The following is a 19,346-nucleotide window of genomic DNA, read 5'->3' on the forward strand; positions in this document are numbered from 1 at the left end:
TTGCTGCTTGTTCAGGCACGCTATGAGATCGCTGCTTGTTCTCGCGATATTTCGGCAGTGCTTTGGAAAGCAGAGCTACATTGTAAACAAACATGGCAGCACACCGGTAAGGTAAGACAACACGTTTACATGTCGTTTTCTATATGTTCTCTGTCTTTGTGGGAAAAAAAAGCTTGTTTAGTGGACTAACTTTGCACTTGAAGGGATGCCCATTCTCTTACGTTTTAACAGGTCTGACGCTACGGCTGTATCTAGGCTAACGGCTAACATGCTAACTATTATTTTTATGTCACTAGTCACTTTAAACAAATTTAGGACGATAGGAGACAGGTTGAAATAAACCGAAATTTCCCTTTAACAAATACGTCATCTATGTAGGGTACTTATGAGACCTACAAAGAGGCACAAAACAATCCTAAAAAACCTAAAAAAAAAACTTAGAAACAAAATGTAAATATTTGCAAATCCTTTTTTTAAGACTACTTTTTTGGGCTTTTTTTTTTTTTTTTTGATAGGACATTGGTAGCATGAAAGCGGGGAGAAAGAGGGGATGACATGCAGTAAGGGGCCACAGGTGGGAATTGAACCCACAGCCAAACTATTTTCAATTAAATATGTTAAAACAACAAAATATTTAATGTTCCAAGTGATTAATTTTTTTGTTGTTGTAAATATACACTCATTCTGAATTTGATGCCTGCAACATGTGACAAAAAGTTGGGACAGGGGCATGGTTACCACTATGTGACATCAAGTTTTCTTTTACCAACACTCAGTGTTAGGGAACTGGGGGCACTAATTGTTGAGGTTTTGAAAGTTAAATTCTTTCCCATTCTTGCTTGATATGCGACTTCAGTTGCTCAACAGCCCAGGGTGTCAGTTGTCATGTTTTGTGCTTCACAATGCACCACACATTTTCAATGGGAGTCAGGTCTGGACTGCAGGCAGGCTGGTTTAATACCAAGACTGTGAAGCCATGTTGTTGTGACACGTGCAGAATGTGGCTCTGCACTGTGTTGCTGGAATAAGACCGAAGTCATCTGGATGGCACCACATGTTCCAAAACCTGTTTTTAACTTTCAGCAGTCATGGTGCCTTCGCAGATGTGCAAGTTACCTGTGATGCCATTGGCACCAACACTCCCTCATACCATCACAGATGCTGGCTTTGAACTTTGCGCTGGTAACAGTTTGGACGGTCCTTTTCCTCTTCAGCCTGGAGGGCACGACGTCCATGATTTCCAAAACCAAAATGAAATGTGGATTAGTCAGACCACAGCATACTTTTCCGCTTTGTGTCAGTCCTTCTCAAATGAGCTCAGGTCCAGGAAAGTCGCTGCTCTTTCTAGATGTTGTTGATATTTGGCTTTCACTTTGCATGGTAGTCTTAACTTGCATTTGTAGATGCAGTGATGAATGATGTTTACTGACAGTGGCCTTCCAAAGAGTTCCCAAACGCATGTGGTAACATCTGTTATACAATCGTGTTGGTTTTTAATGCAGTGCAGCCTGAGGGGTCAAAGGTCACAGCCATTCAGAGTTGGTTTTCAGCCTTGACTCTTACATGCAAAGATTTCACCAGATTCTCTAGATGGTGAAATCCCCAAATTCCTTGCAGTTGTGTGTTGAGAAACTTTGTTCTTAAACTGTTGGACTGTTTACCCACACAGTTTTTTCACAAAGTGAACATCCTCACATTTGAATAACTGAAGATGTCCGTTTACCTGCTGAATAATCCAGGTGTTTTTTGAGCATTCCACAACTTTCCCGTTCTTTTGTTGCTCTTGTCCCAACTTTTTTGGATCGTGTTGCAGTAGAATGAGTGTGTATTACAAAAAACAATCAAATAGATCAGTTTTAACATGACAGTATTCAACTGAATACAGGTAGATAAAGATTAGCAAATTATTGCATTGTTTTAATTATGTCCAAACTTTTTCGAAATCTGGGTTGTATTTATGCATGAAAATGAGTGGATTAAGTTTCATTTTACATGCCCATGTTAGTGTGAATTAGTATGGATGGTCTTTGCTGGTAACAAAGGGGGGTCTCATGTGTCTTCTCCAGCAGTGGGGGTCTCCAGTTTCCAGTCACAATCATTAATACCCCAGCTGTTCTCAGAATTCACTCCAACATTTCCTCTAAAGCTCAGCATGATTAATAAGAGACCACTTCTGCTAATGGATGGAAACAGATACATGGATACATCTACTGTATATATTTTTTCCTAATTTTTTTGAAGTTGAGCCAGGTTGTCTTTTGGCTAGTCTTAATTTCTGGGTGTTTGTCTCCCCCTGCAGGTCGACTGTAAAAACTACATCCGTCTGCTGGAGTTTCTGGGTGATGGACGCATCTACGTGTGTGGCACCTACGCCTTCGACCCCCAGTGTGCCTTCCTGGTTAGTTTGTGTGTGTGTGTGTGTGTGAGGCCTTCCTTCTGTGTGAGTGTGAGAATTCATATTTGAGTGAGACGTTACAGAGAAGATCTGCATCTGAGGATCTGCACACACACACACACACACACAGCTGCAACACACTATAATTCCAAACTGGTGTGTGTTCGCTTGCACAAGTTTGTCCCTGTACATGTGTGTCTGTGTGTGTTGCACCTACAGTTTGAGCATGAAGAGCTGCAAATGAATCTCTGTGACAAGTTTGCACACTCATTCACACCCAAGTCCTTAACCAACGGGACAGGCAGACGGGCAAACAAACAAAACACACACACATTCACAAACTATTATCCTCCCACTACAGTGAATTTATTGACATTATACTTTTTAGTCTTTTTCAGACTCCACTCACACACATTTCCTCTGTACTTAGGAGAAAAATGTTTGGTGTCAGTCAACCAACAAAAGCTTTTAGATGTTTTGTTGTGAGTGACATTTTCTAGAAGGTACTTTGAGCGCCAAAGTCACTAAAGCTTTTAGCATAAAACAGCATAATTAGAGTCAATTATAGTGACGTTTTTAGCAGACAACCTGCAGAGATCAACTTCAAACTCTGTGTAATTAATTTAGACTATAATAAATCACAAGACAGCTGTGAAAAAAAGAATAATTTACATAATTACCATAATTCATTTGACAATTCAGTCTCGCCCTTGTGGTTCTAACTTCTCTTTTCCTGTCGTCCTTCAGGAGCTCTCCTCCTTCACCCTGGAGAAAGCAGAGGATGGAGGGGTGAAGATGGAGACGGGGAAGGGCAAGTGTCCCTTTGAGCCCAGTCAGCACTACACAGCTGTTATGGCAGGTGAGACTGATTGTTTGATGAATTGACTGATTCATTTATTTGTTTGTTTGTCATCTTTTTGACCAGAATACTAACCTTATTGGTTTGTACTAACTCATGTCTTTCTCTCTCCTTTGTCTAGGTGGTACCCTATACACAGCAGCCACCAGTAACTTCCTGGGAACACTGTTCGATATCTCCCGGGCAACGGGCCCTGAGCAGGAGCGCATCCGAACCGAGCGATCCATCAACTGGCTGAGTGGTGAGGCACACACATGCACACTTGCACACACTCATGCACTTGAAAACCCTCATATTCACATATGTTGGCATGCACAGACACAAACACACTTTCACATTAAGAACTTTGATCATATTTCGCACGGGAGAAAAGTGAAATCATATGTGTCTATGTGTGTGTGTGTGTCTTTCTCAGACCCAGAGTTTGTGAGCTCAGCCTTTATAAAGCAGTCCGCAGACAACAACCCGACAGGAGATGATGACAAAATCTACTTCTTCTTCACTGAGGTGGCCAAAGAGTATGACCTTTTCACCAAAGTCAAAGTGCCCAGGGTGGCACGAGTCTGCAAGGTAATCCAACGTCTTGATTTAATGATTGATTGACTGACTGATTGTTAATCTAATATGAATTCACTGTTGGGCTTTTCTTTCTCTCCCCTGTCTATTCAGTCTGATGTGGGAGGGATGAAGACTCTGCAGCGGCGCTGGACCACCTTCCTCAAGGCCCAGCTTGTGTGTGAGGACAAACCCAGCGGTCAGCGCTACAACATCCTAACTGATGTTTTCACCACAGAGCACACACCAGGCGACCCCAGCAGCACACACTTCTACGGACTATTCACCTCCCAGTGGTAAGCTCAGGAACAAGCAGGGGTGGGAGGGGGGAGCTATTTCTGACTTCCTGGCTGCCTTCGAACATCACGGTCACTACAAGGCAGAGCCAGGCTAGCAGTTTCCCCGTTTATAGCCTTTATGCTAAGCTAAGCTAACTATATCCTGCCTGTAGCTTTATATTTACCATACAGCGTGAAAATGGTAAAATTCCAAACTATTTCTTTGTTATAAAACATCTTTAGAAATTAACTCTAAATATGACTTTTTTCCATTTTTCCTCTCAAAAGAAAGACAGCATGGCTTATGAGCCTGTTTACACCTGGTATTAATATACTAGTGTTTACCATTCTTTTTCTTCTTTTTAGGGAGCGTGAAGAGTTGTCAGCAGTGTGTGTTTTCAGTCTGTCTGACATAAGCAAAGTTATGGACGGTCCCTTTAAAGAGCTGAAGAAGACCTGCGAGAACTGGATCAACCCTGAACCTGTCCCTACACCAAGGCCTGGCCAGGTACTAAACTGTCCAACCACAAAACTACTGCATTATGAACTATCACCAGCTCTACTTATTGCAATAGCTTGAATGCATTCTACGATATGAATATGAATCACTTTTTTTTCTCCTTCCCTACACGTTTTTTAGTGTCTGAACAGTGCGCTGAAGGCTGAAGGGTTTGAGTCCTCCCTGAAACTTCCTGACAAGGTGTTGACCTTTGTGAGGGACCACCCCCTGATGGAGAACAGTGTTACTGCAGCACCCTTACTGGTGCGGAAGGGGATCAGATACACCAAGCTGGCTGTAACACAGAAGGGTGGCGCAGAGGAGATGACGAGAGCAGTGCTCCACCTTGGAACTGGTGAGGAGAGAGGGAGGCAGGGATAAGAAGATAGGACAGAATAAAGGACAGAAAATGTGAAGAGATAAATTCAAACTGGCTGTCACAACTAGAGCTAATGAAGATGAAAGTTATCAAAGCTGAACTGAGATAGCAAAACAAAATAATCTTGATTTAATTTTTTTTTTTTTAAATAATGGACACAACATGTTAATACTTTGGAAATCAATCAGAATTTTGTGACAATAAATAAACCGAATTAAATGTTGTAAATAAAACAAAAATAATTGAACTATGTGTTTGTTTGTGTTGCAGACCGTGGGGAGCTCCACAGGGTGGCAGTAGTGGGCCAGAACGCCACCTTACTGCAGGAGATTCCTCTGTTCACCGCACAAGAGCCTGTCAACAATATACTTCTGCACAAGGTATTTGCACATTTATTCACACTCTTACTGCACAACCAAACACACATGCATATACTAATCTGCAGCGCCTAAAAATATGTTATATTGCTTAGTGGTACTGTAATGGTTCCCTGTGTCTCCAGGGCCGGGCTCTGGTGGGCAGCCCTCTGTCTCTGGCTCGTGTCCAGGCTGAAGGCTGCGCTCTGTATCCCAGCTGTGAGGTGTGTGCCAAAGCCAGAGGACTAGGTTGTGTGTGGATGGAGGGAGCCTGCAGGCCAACAACAGACGAGTGAGTACTACAGGAACGTCACAATGAACTGGAAGACTTCCAAAAATGAAAAGCTGAGGCAGGCAGCAGCAGCATTGGGGAGGAAAATGGTTTGGTTATGTGTAAAATCTGACCCATTTTTCTTTACAGTAGATTCATTAACAATTTTATGTATATTGTTTTAAACCTTTAAACGAAAAAAAAAATCTCTTTATGCCTTAAAGTTCTAGAATAACCAGCAGCAAAAAAGAGAAATAAAAACTTCAACGATTGCATAAAAACTTCTTTATAATCTCTGTGTATTAATTACTTTTTTGCATATGATGTCTTACATTTCTGTGCTGTCCAGATGGAGGGAATGCAACTGGAGGCAAAGGCTACCACAAATGGCTATAATTTGCGCTGTTTACAGCTGCTCTAATAAGTCGAATTGGGAAAAAAACAAATGCTACTTTAAGTCCTGAAAATAGTAGGATGTAAATAAAAAAAGACAAAAACTTATGAGCAGACTTAGGAGCAGAGTCAACTTACGTCAAATGTTAACGTGAAAGTGCTGTGTTAAATATGCCTCGAGCTTGATGGGATTACAATGTGCAATGATAACTTCTGTGTGCAGTTGCTTCAGTTGTGGACGGAACTGTAAACCAAATATTTACAATCCACTAGACCAGTGGCTCCCAACTGGTCTAGCCACAGGGTCCGGATTTCTCCTTAGTCATTAGTTCAAGGAAATTAAATGATTAATAATCTGTTGACTGATTAGAACAGATATTTAGAAAAGCAGGCACCAAGGAAGGTAGTTTCACTACTAAAACCTGATGCAGAGGTGTGACTCCTTTTTGTGTGTACCCAGGCCTGGTCCAGGGGATATGATAGATGATGCCTTGAGAAAGTGTGATATAGGAGAGGGTAAGTGTATCTTATTTTTATACGTTATATAATATGAACATATTGTCTCTCTGTTTATTCTCTTTATGTCTGTTTCTCTGTTATCAAACTGCTTATTGTCTCCCCCAGGGCGCTGCAACCCATCCACGAGGGAGCTGCGAGTTTCCAAGGGATTGCACCTCCTGTTGCCATGTGTCCAGCTGTCTCCCCGGCCCTGTAGCTGGGAGCATCCTCCCCACAGACAAACCAGGCAGCGCCACTCTGACCTGGAGGTGACTGTCACAGAGGACAGCCTGGGGAAATATATCTGCACATGCCAGGTATACAGGCAAAACATACAGAAACAAATTTACCCTATGTCCTGGTGTTATGAAGTTATTATAAATGATTTTCATGGCAGTTAGTGTGTTAGCTGCAACCATTTTATCAGTTGCCTATATGAAAATGTTAGACACTAAATGCAAAGTCTTTTCCCACTAATTCACACAACTGTCATGCTGTTCTTCTCCAGGAGGCGGGGCCAGGTATCAGAGAGCCCACCCCCTGCCGCAGAGCAGCCTATCATCTGACACTAGAAGACCCAAGTGTTGAAGGAACGGTGGCGACAGCAGGAGGTCGTCACGTCCTGGCCATCTACATCCTTTTCTTTGTCTTGGGTTTAGCATTGGGCGTATTTCTCCTCTACTTTGTGAAGCATCGACGCAGCATTGCCCGCCAGGGTCACCACCTGCCAGATAATTCGCTGTCATCCGAGAAAGGGCGGGACTTGCTGGGCTCCTCAGCCACGCCACAGAGTCCTAGCAGTGCCAGCCTGATGTCCGAGGGATTCAGATTGACAGAAAAACGTAACGGGACGGCGACCACTAACACGACTACAACGCTCCTTAGCAACCAGGGTAATGGTGGTCACCATGGCAACAACTACAGTGGCACCCTGGTCCACAGCAACCCCAGCAATGGCCATGGGAATGTCCTGTACGCCAACAACACAAGTGGCAGCGGGCTGAAGTTCACCTCTGAAATTTTAGCTGCAGACTTGCTGGATGGAAGGACGGGGGAGAGGGTGAGGGTGAGGCCTGAGGGGGTAGAGAGGGAGTCAGGGGAGGGGGACGAGGTGGATGAGGGGCTGGGGGACGGGTTGGGGGATGGAATAAAAGGACTGGAGGAGGAGTTGGCCAGCTTTCCCATGTTTAAATCACCAGCACCACTGGCTAAGTGTGAAGAAAGTTCAATATGAAGAGGTGATATAAATATACTATTGATTGCATCATTTTGCATCCTCCAAAAAACTGAATAATACCAGGAGGGATACAAAATGACTACTGCCAGATGCCTTTGAATGGGAGCCGTGGCATGAAGAGAGACTACAGAGATATTTGAGAAATATATGATAAGTTTATGTCTAAGCATGTGAGAGAGAAAACATGTTACAGCGTTGTGAGTCACTCAGGACGAGAGCCACAGCTAAATAAATGTGTCAGATGTAATATAAATGTAAATATAAGCAGTCTGAACTTTAGATTGTGGACACGCAGCCAAGTGTGATATTGCGCAATTTAAATGTTAAAAAAAATCAAAGATGAAATGCCTACATGTGTAGACATTGAAAAGCCATATTGTCTTTCTCCTTAATTTCTGTTGTTGTTTGCGCTCTCATTCTCTTCTCCTGATGGCACTGCAAAAGTAAAGTGCACTTTGAATCTCTCAGCACCTCTCTCTCGACTTCTATCCCTCTCTCTGACACACCACTGAGATCCCAGACCTTGACGGGTCCAAAGGCACCAAAGGACTGCTGAGCCATAGAGACTGCACCGGTCCTGGGCTTCAAACAGAGACATGTCACTGTCAGAGACTAAAGTACCATAAAGAGAGTCCCTCAGATGGGCTACAGTGACTGTGACAGGGCTGTCCCTGCCTACACTGCCGCAGAGGTCAAGGGGATGATCTGTGTCAGTGTGGAAAGCTCAAGATGCACAGCAGACGCAAGTAACTGACAGCTGCTCAGATCTGACACTGTTCACCTTCACAGTTACTGAGACAAAAGGCAAATGATTTTCAAAAGGATGTGAAATTCATTTTGCACAGAATGGACCTTACCAGACACAATGCCACCATCACCTCGTTTTGTGAGTGTGGATTTCAACTTTAAAAATGTATTGTTTTTGTCATGTTGTTTTGTAATAAATCTGAAAAAACTTTGCTGTTAGCTTGGCATCACTGTTCCCACACTGTCTGGTAAAAATCTGGTTGTGAGAAAGATTTGAATCAAGGGGTTGCGTGTGCTTCTCCTACCTGCCCAGAAGTGGACCAAACCTGTAAGTGAATTCTGCAAATACACTGATTATACCTTAAGAATCCATTTTGCCCACGTGTGTAACTAAACAGCTGTGACAGGAATAGTTACATAGAATACACTCTGTTGCCAAAATGAGATTAGATGTCAAGATTAAAACCTACCTGTGTGGTAAATATGATGAAAACAGCTAGCCTGGTTACCAACTTCTCAATGCTACGCTAATTTTCAAATAAAAAAATGTATGTCAAAGTCTTAATATAGATTTAATTTGTTTTAGATTTTGTCCATACATCCATGTGTCCCATCCTTGTGAACTCGATATCTCAAGAACACCTTTAGGAAATTTCTTCAAATTTGGCACAATCATCCACTTGGACTCAACAATGAAATATTTAGATTTTGGTGGTCATAGGTCAAAGGTCACTGTGACCTTACAAAAAATGTTTTTGGCCATAACTCAAGAATTCATACACTGATTTCGACAAAATTTCACACATTTCTTCTTTCTAATACAATAAAATGATGACTTGTGTCATTTTATATCCAAAAGGTCAAAGGTCAACCTCACTGGAACATCATAATGTTCTACAAAAATATGTTTCTGGCCATGACTCGACATCATATCTCAGGAACAGAAGAGGTTACATGTGGTTAGATACTGAATTAGTGACACTCATCTTGTGTGCCCATCTTGAAACTGATGTAAGTGCAACTGATCTGGCACACAGAGGCATACAACCATAAAATGGGATTCTAGTTCACTCAGCACTCAGAATATTTCGGACCTCACTCCATGCAGCTGATGTAAACCAACTGGAAACAACACTCACATTTATTAAGGTTTAATTGTTCAACCAGAGGCCTCTGATTCATGTTTTGAAGTGCAACTTGGATTACTGTCTTTTCGGAATGAGGAAGAGCATTTTTTATTTGACACCAAATATTTGATTAGTGAAGTGCTCCTTTTGCCCTCCGACTGATGTGTTAAGAAGTTGATGAATGGTCAAGAGTGTGTTCTCCTTGCTCCAGTCACTTAAAGGGAAGACAAAGGAGCAATCAATTTCTCTTAAGAGCTAATCGTCAGCCTCATCTTCAATTGTCCTTGAAGTCGTCTTTCTATCTGAGGTAAAATTATAATGGTGAGTGGGATGAAAAACGAAAATATTTTACTTTTTGTGCAATCCTGCTGAATAATGCAGCTTTTTGCATCTTGTGTGAGCGTATGGTGAGAGAGAGTATGTGTCTGCATACGTTTACTCGAATACTTGTAAATAATAAAAGCCACCTAGCTCCTGCCTGCACATTTCAAAGTGAAATTTATTTACTACATGTAACAGAATAGGAAAGTGCATTTAATCATAGAACTTTGACCTTTGACAGTGTGGAAACATGCACGTATTGAAACCCTCGTGTGAAATAAAAAAAAAAATAGAAATATTCATATGATACTTTACACCAACTATTTTCACAAACAAGTGAAGTTCATCACCCTATCAGTGGGGGGAAAAGTGAGCTGTATCTCAGTGCATACATGCCTGTTTTTGGGAAAGGCAATTCGTAAAATAGTGGTCATTTCCATGTCATAATTTATCTGTATAAGATCCTAGTAATTGTTCTTAAATACTGTGGCTTTAATGCCCCTCGGCTGTATGGGGAAGAGTGGAGTCCAAATCATGCCGTCATCTCAACCATCAAGCAGTTCAGAAGGCTTTCTGTAGCCAAAGAGCTTGAAGTCCATCTCATAGAGCTCGTACAGCTTCCTCCTGGCCTCTAGGGGCACTGTGCTGAACCAGTCCAACATAGAAGCAGAGGAAGTCATGTTTTCATAGGAAGGAGGGAACTTGATGTCGTCCTCTAGCTTCAACATCTTCAGCAGCTGTTCAGCGTCCTGCTGGAGAGTCTCCTGATGGCCAACAAAATCATACCTAAGAGGTAAAACAAACCAACCAGCTGAAAAAATTGCACTGTTTTGAATTAACGTAGAATTAATTGGTAGTTTGTGGATGTTAAAGGGGCATTCCAACAATTTTATACATTAATTAGATTAGAAAGCTTTATTAATCCCAATAGGGAAACTGGTTTGCCACCAGGTCAAACCATACAGCCAACAAACAGCACAAACATATTACATAACAGATAACACAGGAGACCATCAAAGCGTGATTAAGAGCCACTGAGACATGATAAAGGCCAATCAAGACATAATCAATAACATAATAGCATGATGATACATAAATAAACAAATGAATACATAAAAACATAAAAACCCGCAGCGGGACAGTTAACAGTGTTCATTAAAATATCTGACTGCCGCAGGAACAAAAGACCTTCTCAGTCGTTCAGTTGAGCACCGAGGCATAACCAGTCGCTCACTGAAAGAGCTAGTGAGTCCTTTAAAAACACTGTGGAGTGGGTGGCCTTCAAAGAGCAGAACCATTTTGACTTTTGACCTCATTCTCTTCTCCACAGTGACCTCGAGTGAGTGTAAGACCGATAACTGAGCCAGCTCTCTTGACCAACTTGTTGATCCTATTTTTGTCATCCACAGATATGCTGGCCCCCCAGCAAAGTACAGCATAAAAGAGAACACTAGCCAAGATACCGTGATCAAAGACATTTAAGAGTTTTGTGCTGAGGTCAAAGGATCTAAGTTTTCGCAAAAAGAAAATTCTAGACTGAGCTTTCTTGATTAGGACATCAGTGTTGTCTTTCCAGTTGAGTTTACTGTCCAAATTGATACCAAGGTACTTATAAGACCCGACAATTTCGATCTCCTGACCATGGAAGGACCTCCTCTCTTTTCTTTCTAAAATCAATCACTAACTCCTTAGTCTTCCCTACGTTTAACTTTAAGAAGTTAGAGTCACACCAGCTGGAAAAGGTAACTTTAAGAAGTTAGAGTCACACCAGCTGGAAAAGGATTGGACTTCGTTTCTATAGGCCACATCGTGTCATCAGAAAAGTTTTGCACCAGGCAGGATGGCTGACTATGTCTGAAGTCTGCGGTATAAAGTGAGAATAAAAAAGGAGATAAAACTGTGCCTTGAGGTGCTCCTGTGTTGGTTAAAATGGTGTCAGACAATTTGTTACCGAGCCTGACAAACTGAGGTCGTGCCAAAAGATAGTCTAAAATCCAGGCAATTGTTGTATTAAGCAGTTTAAAATTATTTAATTTGTTAGCTAAAATATGTGGCTGTAATGTATTAAAAGCACTAGAAAAAACAAAAAACATGATCCTAACAGAGCTGGCAGTGGTTTCAAGATGACTGTAGATGTTGTGCAGCATAAAAAGTGTTGCATCATCTACCCCCACACCCTTCCTGTATGCAAATTGCAAAGGATCTTGAAAGACTGACACCTGCCTAGTTAAGGGATTCAGGACAACCCTCTCAAAACACTTCATAATGTGTGAAGTCAGCGCTATAGGTCTCAGGTTAGCAAGATTGCTAGACACATTGGCTTTCTTTGGAATGGGGACAAGGCAAGATGTTTTCCATAAAACTGGTATTTTTGCAGAAGACAGAGACATTAAAAACATTGAGTGAAGGACAGAGCACAGCTGGTCGGCACAGACTTTTAAGGTGCGTGGATGGACACCATCAGGGCCTGCTGCCTTATTGGCTCTAATACGCCTTAACTGCTGACGAACCTCCTCAGTGTCAAAAGAAATAGCTGGGCTACAGTCCTCACAGCTGCTCAGCCTAAGTGAGGAGAGAATATTCTCATGTAAAGAAGAAAAGTCAAATTCATCAAACCTTGCAAAGAAACTGTTGGCATCATTTGCCTTTATACCCAAACTACAAAACTTGGGATTGCTGCTCCCATATCCAGTAATAGATTTCATACCATTCCAAAGCCCCCTTGTGTTGCTACTGGACATATGTCCTTCAACTCTTTCTTTATATTTCTGTTTGCCCTGTCTAATAATGGCTTTCAGCTCCTTTTGAGCATCTTGAATTCTAGCCTTATCACCACTGTAGAAAGCAGCCTTCTTCTTAATAATAGCAGCCTTAACCTCACTTCTCACCCACACTTTGTTGTTCGGGAAGATTTTGATTTTTTTAGGAATTACAGACTCGACACAATAGTTGATATAACAAGTAACTTTGTCAGATATACTGTCCAGATCATTGTCACCATCAAAGAACACAGACCAGTCAGTGCATTCAAAGCATCCTCGTAAAGTTTCACAGGCGTCCTCCGACCAGATGCGCACTGTTTTGGACGCAATCGGATGTTTCCGTATCACAGGTGAATAACTGGACGTCAAGGATATCAAGTTATGGTCAGATTGACCCAGTGGAGGAAGCAATTTAGGGACAAAACCATCCTTAACGTTTGTAAAAAACAAGTCTATAGTTTTGTCACCTCTAGTAGGACAGGACACCATTTGTTTAAAGGACGGCAGAGAGGAGGAAAGAGAGCAGTGGTTAAAGTCCCCATTTATTATAACCAGCGCATCTGGAGAGGAGCGCAGTAAGTCATGTGTGACTCTCGATATTGTCTCTGTGGCAGCCTTCCCATTACCCGATGGAGGGATGTACACCACTAGGACAATCACATGGGAGAACTCTCTAGGCAGGTAGTAAGGTTGTGCAAACATGGGCAAAAAATGCGGCAGAGGCGTCTGTATGTACGTGAATGACAGGTGGTGTTATACTCAACATTTCACGGTAAAGGAGAGAGTCTGTGACCCGAATATAGATCAGATTAAGATCAGATCAGATCACTTATCATTAGAAGTACTATACAGCCTGTGAAACCGTTTTGTAGTCAGTGTCTCTCTGGCCTGTTGTCTAGTTGCAGTATGGAGAGTCAAGGGTCTTTGGAGCTTAACCCGTACTTGGGACTTATGGCGCATTTATTCTCCCTTTACATACGAAAACGGATATGTCTATTTCAAACATTGTAAAAGTCACAGTCCTCATATTTCCTTGTTTCTTTTATGTTGGCAAGAAAAGGTCAATGGACAGCACAAGAGGGCAGAGTCAAAGTTTCAGACAACAAACGGTGGTAGTCTGTGAGGCTATTAATAACATTGCGACATGTTCATTGTTCTGTTCAGCTTGATGTACACTACACTGCCCCCAAGATTTCCAGAGGTGCTACTCCATTTCATCTGTATCTGGAAGCTTTAAGAAGACATGCACAAATAGGGACGAAATAAATGCATGTACTGACAGAAGGCTCCATCCGTGTCCGTAGCCTATCTAACACTGAGCGTAAAAAGCTTTAGGCGGAATCCAAATGTCCACCCTTTGGACTTGTGGACTGAGCCCTTGCAGATGTCAGTCGTTCATACTGTGACATGTTGACTGCCATTACATCAAGTCTGTGAGTGTGCAAGACTGCAAGGCTGTAAAGTCCCTGGTGGACAGGCCTTAAGTTTGTTTCCATCATTGCTGATAAAGTGTTTGCGTGTTTGCAAAGAAGGACCAGACTATGACTAAATAAATTGAATATTACTTATATTGGAAGACTTTCTTTTTTTTTTTTGCAATATTTCTTTGCCTATATATTTGGCAGTACACTGCACAACATTAATAGGGTAGGCTGAAAATACATTTTGATAAAAACTACAATTTTCACGTCTGTATTGCAATGAGTTGTGGGCAATTAAATCTGTGAAATTTGGTGATGTTTGCACCCAAGCGGACTCTCTGAAAGTCTGCAGAAAGTCAGGTTGAGGCCCCTTGTGGACTGGATGAATTGTAGATTTGAACAGTCTTCAGTACTTGCAGACTTCCTGTTAACGCGCCTGCAAAGTCCGCTAGTTGAGAAAGTGCAGTAAAGCCCGGACATTTGGATTGAGCCTAAAAATCAGGATGTTCTGGCCTCAGCTGCAGCAACTGTGAACATTAGTTCTTGAAACTGTCTCTCATAATTGCCCTAACTTTGTGAAACACACTCGCTCACTGGAGTACACACTGAAAATACTACAGGGAAAGTCACATTATGGACAGAAAAACACCAAGGCTGAGCTAAATTAGTTTTCGATTTTTGAAAGTCAGACATTAAAACAAATAATAATTTACTGAAGCGGCCTTACTGTATGAGGCAGGGATGGCACAGACGGTGCATCTGCCTCCAGTGGGGTTCGAAGGGGACTTCCTTTTCTGTCTGTGGGTCCAGCAGGTACTGAATAAAGTTGTAAAATGATGGGCGTATGCCAGAAGCAAAAGCCTCGTCCTCTGTCTCTGGTGGATCAGACTGGTTAGCGTACAGGCGCAGAATGTCCCGACCAAAGTGTTGATAGAAGTACTCATTGTGCCGCTGGATCTTGTTTCGGTAGGCGGAGATGAGACGGACGAATGGGTCCCGGACAAACAGGAACTTGGTGTAGTGCTTCAGCTTCACCTGTAGCCAACAAACAAGTACACACTGATGCTTTCTGCTTGTAACTTTAGGAGCACCTCTGATTTCACTGTATGAACTGACCTTCATCTCTTGTCTTGGGAAACTGTTTAGCTGCGTGAACGTTTTGGGGAGGTGGACCACGTCACCAGATATGGACATGGGGTCCTGATAGGGCGCGCTCATGTTAAGGACAAACATAACCCTCTTCCAGTTGGTGCACGCCACCTGTGGATAAGAACAAGACTACGAGTCTGCAGCCTATAGAGGCAGTGAAAATAATAAATGATGAATAATGTTGCTGATGTGCAGATTAGTGATTTGGAAAATTTGCTCTGAAACTTAAGTTCCTGGATGTGTTCATGTTAGTATCACCTTGGGAATGTAACAGTAGATGATGCCGTGATTGTCATCCACAATGAGGTGCTTCAGCTCATTGTCACTCAAATCTTCTAAACTCTGCCTCCCCTCAGGAAAGACCCCTTCGTCACCATCACACATTTCTCTTAGCAGCTGCTTTCTCTGTTCCTGCAGCTGACGGATTCTCTCCGCTGTGACAGAAGAGTAGGAATATGTGTTGTAACTGTCTAAAATGATCACAGCTGAATTCATTTTGGTATTGGTGAAAGCTAAATGCCAAACATTTGCCTTTCTCAAAGTCCCACTTTGTTAGAGAAATATCAGGTTAAATGTGAGCCACAATAATCCAGAAGTAATCAGAGGAGAGGTCACAGCTCCACCATCTACTAATCCATCAACTAACTCCCCATTCAGTTCACAAGCAGCAGAGCACAAGTACAAACAAAGCATTAACCAGGAGCAGGATACACAGCAGGAAGAGTAAGATCTCCACAATCACACATGCTGTACCTCTCTTATCCTGTGACATGTCCCATTGGTAAAAGCACAACACGCTGAAAAACATGAATCCAGCTAATTTGAGGAGCAGCATGAATCCTCTGTATGCTGCCATGGTGGCTGCGGTTGTCACTGAACCAGAAACGATAAAAGAACACTGAATTTATGGAATTCTAAGAAGTGAGTGATTAAAGGAAATATCCACCTGCAAAATGATCTTTGTATATCAGTTACTCGACCCCATGTTACTTTGAATTTGTAAAGAAAACTTGCAAGGGAAAATGCATGTGTTTGGGTAGTACTGATCATACAACTGGATAAATGAGACTTAAATTATACTGCATGGGTTGTGTAAAGGTTTGTAAATGGATGTTTTGCAATAGTTTTGCACTTGTTAAACTCGGACCCCCATGACTTGATCAAACATTTTCTCAGTTTAGGGATTCTTTGCTCACCGTTGAGGCATGCAAGAAAAACAAAGTTTACGTTGTGAATTCAACGTAACGCCAGGTGAGTGACTGATATACAAATATTTATTTTGTGGTTCAAGTATTTCTTAAAGGATAAAAGTGCTTATCTCATATATTTTCCTAATTGAATACTGTATGAATTCCAGTCACAAAAGCTACACATTCATAGTGTAATACAAGACATATTGGATGGTGAAATTTTTGATAACACTTTAACTGAGTATGATTCCAAAATTCACAATTACATTGAAGCTGAAGTCACATACATTTGTTTCAGTGTTCTACACATTAAGTAATAATAACATAATAGACCAAACACAAATTGATTCTACTGTGCCGCAGCAACCTAGAAATATCACACATAATGGATGATCACATCACTCACCTTGCTGCGAAGTTCTCTGACGATCGTGGAGGAAATCATTAATCAATACCTCAGCCTACAAAATCATGTCACAATCTTTACTCCACAAGTGCACTGTGATGGCATTGAAGAGACCAGAGTGAACTGTAAAGCGGAAGATAAACAACCATATGAATGGGCAGTTGACAACAGCCAATATTGACTCTGCAACATTGTCCTCCAAGCCATACAATTCAGCCCCTCCTCCTTGCTTATTTAATGATTTCATTAGCTTGTTTTTTTCCAGACATGAATAAGGGGATGTCAGTGGTCTCTTCACTACATAAACAGTGCTGGGCAAGTTACTCTCAAAATGTACTATATTACATATAACTAGTTGGCTTCATTTGAAAGTAGTAAGTTACTTTACAATATTACTCTTTGTGTAGAACAACTTTTCCCGTTGTGAAGGATGACCCTAGCAGCTGAGATAAAGCCTGTTAGGGGTAAAGCAAATGCTGGTTAGGAGATCTTGGGTAGACATGATCTGTCCCCCAAGAGGCAAAGTTGAACTGATTCAGGAACAGGCACACCTAGCCACTCTTGCATTGTTTTGATTATCTCTTGTCAGAAAGGTAGAACTAGAGGACAGGCCCACATTGCTTGGATAAAGGTGCCTTCCTGCCTTTTACATTCCCAGCACAGATTATTTTCTAGCAAACCCATTTTATGAAGACAGACTGGTGTAAGATAGTATACAGTATAATATCAATGAAGTATCTTATAACTTATACATTTTCACCGAGCTTCTCATGTAAACCAGCCTGCACCGGAGATGATCCTTGTCCAGTAATCCTTATTAATGTTCAAATTTAAATCCCTCTGCCAGATAAATCTGAGGTTAGACTGAAATATTTTGACGCATGAAGCCCTAAGAAGCAAGGTGAAAATATTTTGTAAGCAGTGTTGTCCAAAAGAGAAGTTTATCTGCTATGTACAAGATATTATCTCCTATATATGAGACATTATCTCTCCTATGTAGGAGATACATCTTGTATGTAGGAGATAATGTATCTCCTAAGAGGTCTCCTAACAGGTAAAGTTATTGCCTGCAATTTTTTTTATACCTTGCCTCTTGGGGCTCTGTAACCATGGGATGGATAGTTCTTTGTCCCCAGATGATGAACCATACTGACTTTGGTGTCCTTTGACTTTTCCTGAAGCCCCTTGAGGCAAATTTTTGATTTGTGGTATTGGGCTACATAAATACAATTGTCTTGACTTGACGTCTTCTGTATCTAAGTAACTGCAGCTGTCCAAAATTTGCAGCTGCTACTCCTGTAGCAAATGTGTATCAGCATATTCGCTCACCTCCACTACAGAGGTGGTCTGTAGTGGTGGGGAGTGAGGCGGAGGACACACTGTGATTCAACGCTCTAGATAACATTAGTTACATAAACATGAAGCCACAGCTGTGAGCCTTTGGTTTCCGTTAGCAGAAGGCTAAACTATTATCAACATTTTCTCTTGATCTCTGAATATTATTATATTCTAATATTATTATTACAATATTGTTTTATTTTGTTTATTGTCAGACTCTTTTTTAGACTCTATTTCTGACAAGCCGATCTTCCTGTCTTGGGTTGCTTTGCAGTGTAGACAGTTGTTGCCAATGCTGCAAAGCAACATTCTCTGCAGGATTCTCTGCCATTGAATCAGGCTTTCACTGAAGGGACATGCACACCAGCATGTGCAGAACAGCCAGCAGGAATGCCCTCTATGTGAAATGACCTGTGATTGGCTGAAGTATCCTGTCACGGCCTGAAAACAGCCAAGAGGAGGTGCAGAAGTCTAGTGCTCTACAGTACAATATTTTTAAAATGAATTATTGGGACATCGGGATTTCTGGCCAGTGGTGTCAAAATGAACTTCTATAGCACTGCTTTAATAGGCAGAGATCTTAAATACAATTCAATCAATCAACTTCCTGTCTTGTGTGACTTCAACCATGGAAGCAGCTGTGACAGACACATGAGAATGTGATTAGCAATGCAAAATGGTGAAAGGAAGTCAGTAACAGTACAGGAAACTGAATTTACATTCACAGTTTTTGACTAAATTAAATGGGCACCCACCATTTATTTGAATGTATGGCGCCATGTTGCTGATGTTGATCAGATCTGCTTGGTCAAACTCTCAGTGTCCAGAGTGTTACGTTTTTGGAATGTATACTTACTAAGTTCACAGGCTTTTACTCTCCAGTGGCTTGAATCATACCATTGCAGAGTGTTTGGCTTTTGCTGTTCTCAGGAAACTGCATTCTTTACTATGAACACCAGGGGTCAGTATGTGATTATAACAAAAGTGAACCTTCTTACACCATTAAAGAGGCTTGATAAAATGAAATGGGCACCCACCATTTCTTTTTTGTTAAAAACAAGTCTGAAAGAACATTTAACTCTCATAGTTTCAGCTTTTAGAATGATTTCAGTAAACCAAACACCCACAACTGCAAAGACTGTCAGCTCTTGTCCTCTAACCTATG

The 19,346-nt window shown here is 41.6% G+C and overlaps 2 protein-coding genes across 6 annotated transcripts in view; one reads left to right on the forward strand and one right to left on the reverse strand.

The window, feature by feature from the left end:
* Positions 1-8,692, forward strand: part of sema4f (sema domain, immunoglobulin domain (Ig), transmembrane domain (TM) and short cytoplasmic domain, (semaphorin) 4F) — a 119,316-nt gene extending 110,624 nt beyond the window's left edge. For all 4 annotated transcript variants that reach the window (XM_050067279.1, XM_050067278.1, XM_050067282.1 and 1 more), the window contains 12 exons: positions 2,300-2,398; positions 3,143-3,254; positions 3,376-3,495; positions 3,670-3,824; positions 3,924-4,105; positions 4,454-4,595; positions 4,728-4,941; positions 5,236-5,345; positions 5,468-5,613; positions 6,446-6,501; positions 6,610-6,800; positions 6,992-8,692. In XM_050067279.1, the coding sequence (XP_049923236.1) occupies positions 2,300-2,398; positions 3,143-3,254; positions 3,376-3,495; positions 3,670-3,824; positions 3,924-4,105; positions 4,454-4,595; positions 4,728-4,941; positions 5,236-5,345; positions 5,468-5,613; positions 6,446-6,501; positions 6,610-6,800; positions 6,992-7,717 (2,253 nt within the window). In that variant the 3' untranslated portion in view covers positions 7,718-8,692. The remainder of the gene's footprint in view (positions 1-2,299; positions 2,399-3,142; positions 3,255-3,375; positions 3,496-3,669; positions 3,825-3,923; positions 4,106-4,453; positions 4,596-4,727; positions 4,942-5,235; positions 5,346-5,467; positions 5,614-6,445; positions 6,502-6,609; positions 6,801-6,991) is intronic.
* Positions 8,693-8,843: 151 nt separating this feature from the next.
* Positions 8,844-16,955, reverse strand: LOC126404220 (carbohydrate sulfotransferase 12-like). Of its 2 annotated transcripts, XM_050067283.1 has the most exons (6): positions 16,844-16,955; positions 16,001-16,120; positions 15,506-15,681; positions 15,215-15,358; positions 14,826-15,133; positions 8,844-10,701 (listed from the first exon to the last, which is right to left on the reverse strand). In XM_050067283.1, exons 2-6 carry the CDS (start codon positions 16,101-16,103, stop codon positions 10,461-10,463), a joined length of 972 nt encoding a protein of 323 aa, XP_049923240.1. In that variant the 5' UTR covers positions 16,104-16,120; positions 16,844-16,955; the 3' UTR covers positions 8,844-10,460. The 2 variants fall into 2 exon arrangements, with proteins under 2 accessions (XP_049923240.1, XP_049923241.1); XM_050067284.1 differs by lacking the exon at positions 16,001-16,120 and having other exon boundaries at positions 16,844-16,953.
* Between the last annotated feature and the right edge of the window lie 2,391 nt (positions 16,956-19,346).

This window comes from Epinephelus moara, chromosome 17 (genome assembly GCF_006386435.1).
Source record: "Epinephelus moara isolate mb chromosome 17, YSFRI_EMoa_1.0, whole genome shotgun sequence".
Taxonomy (NCBI): Eukaryota; Metazoa; Chordata; class Actinopteri; order Perciformes; family Serranidae; genus Epinephelus; species Epinephelus moara.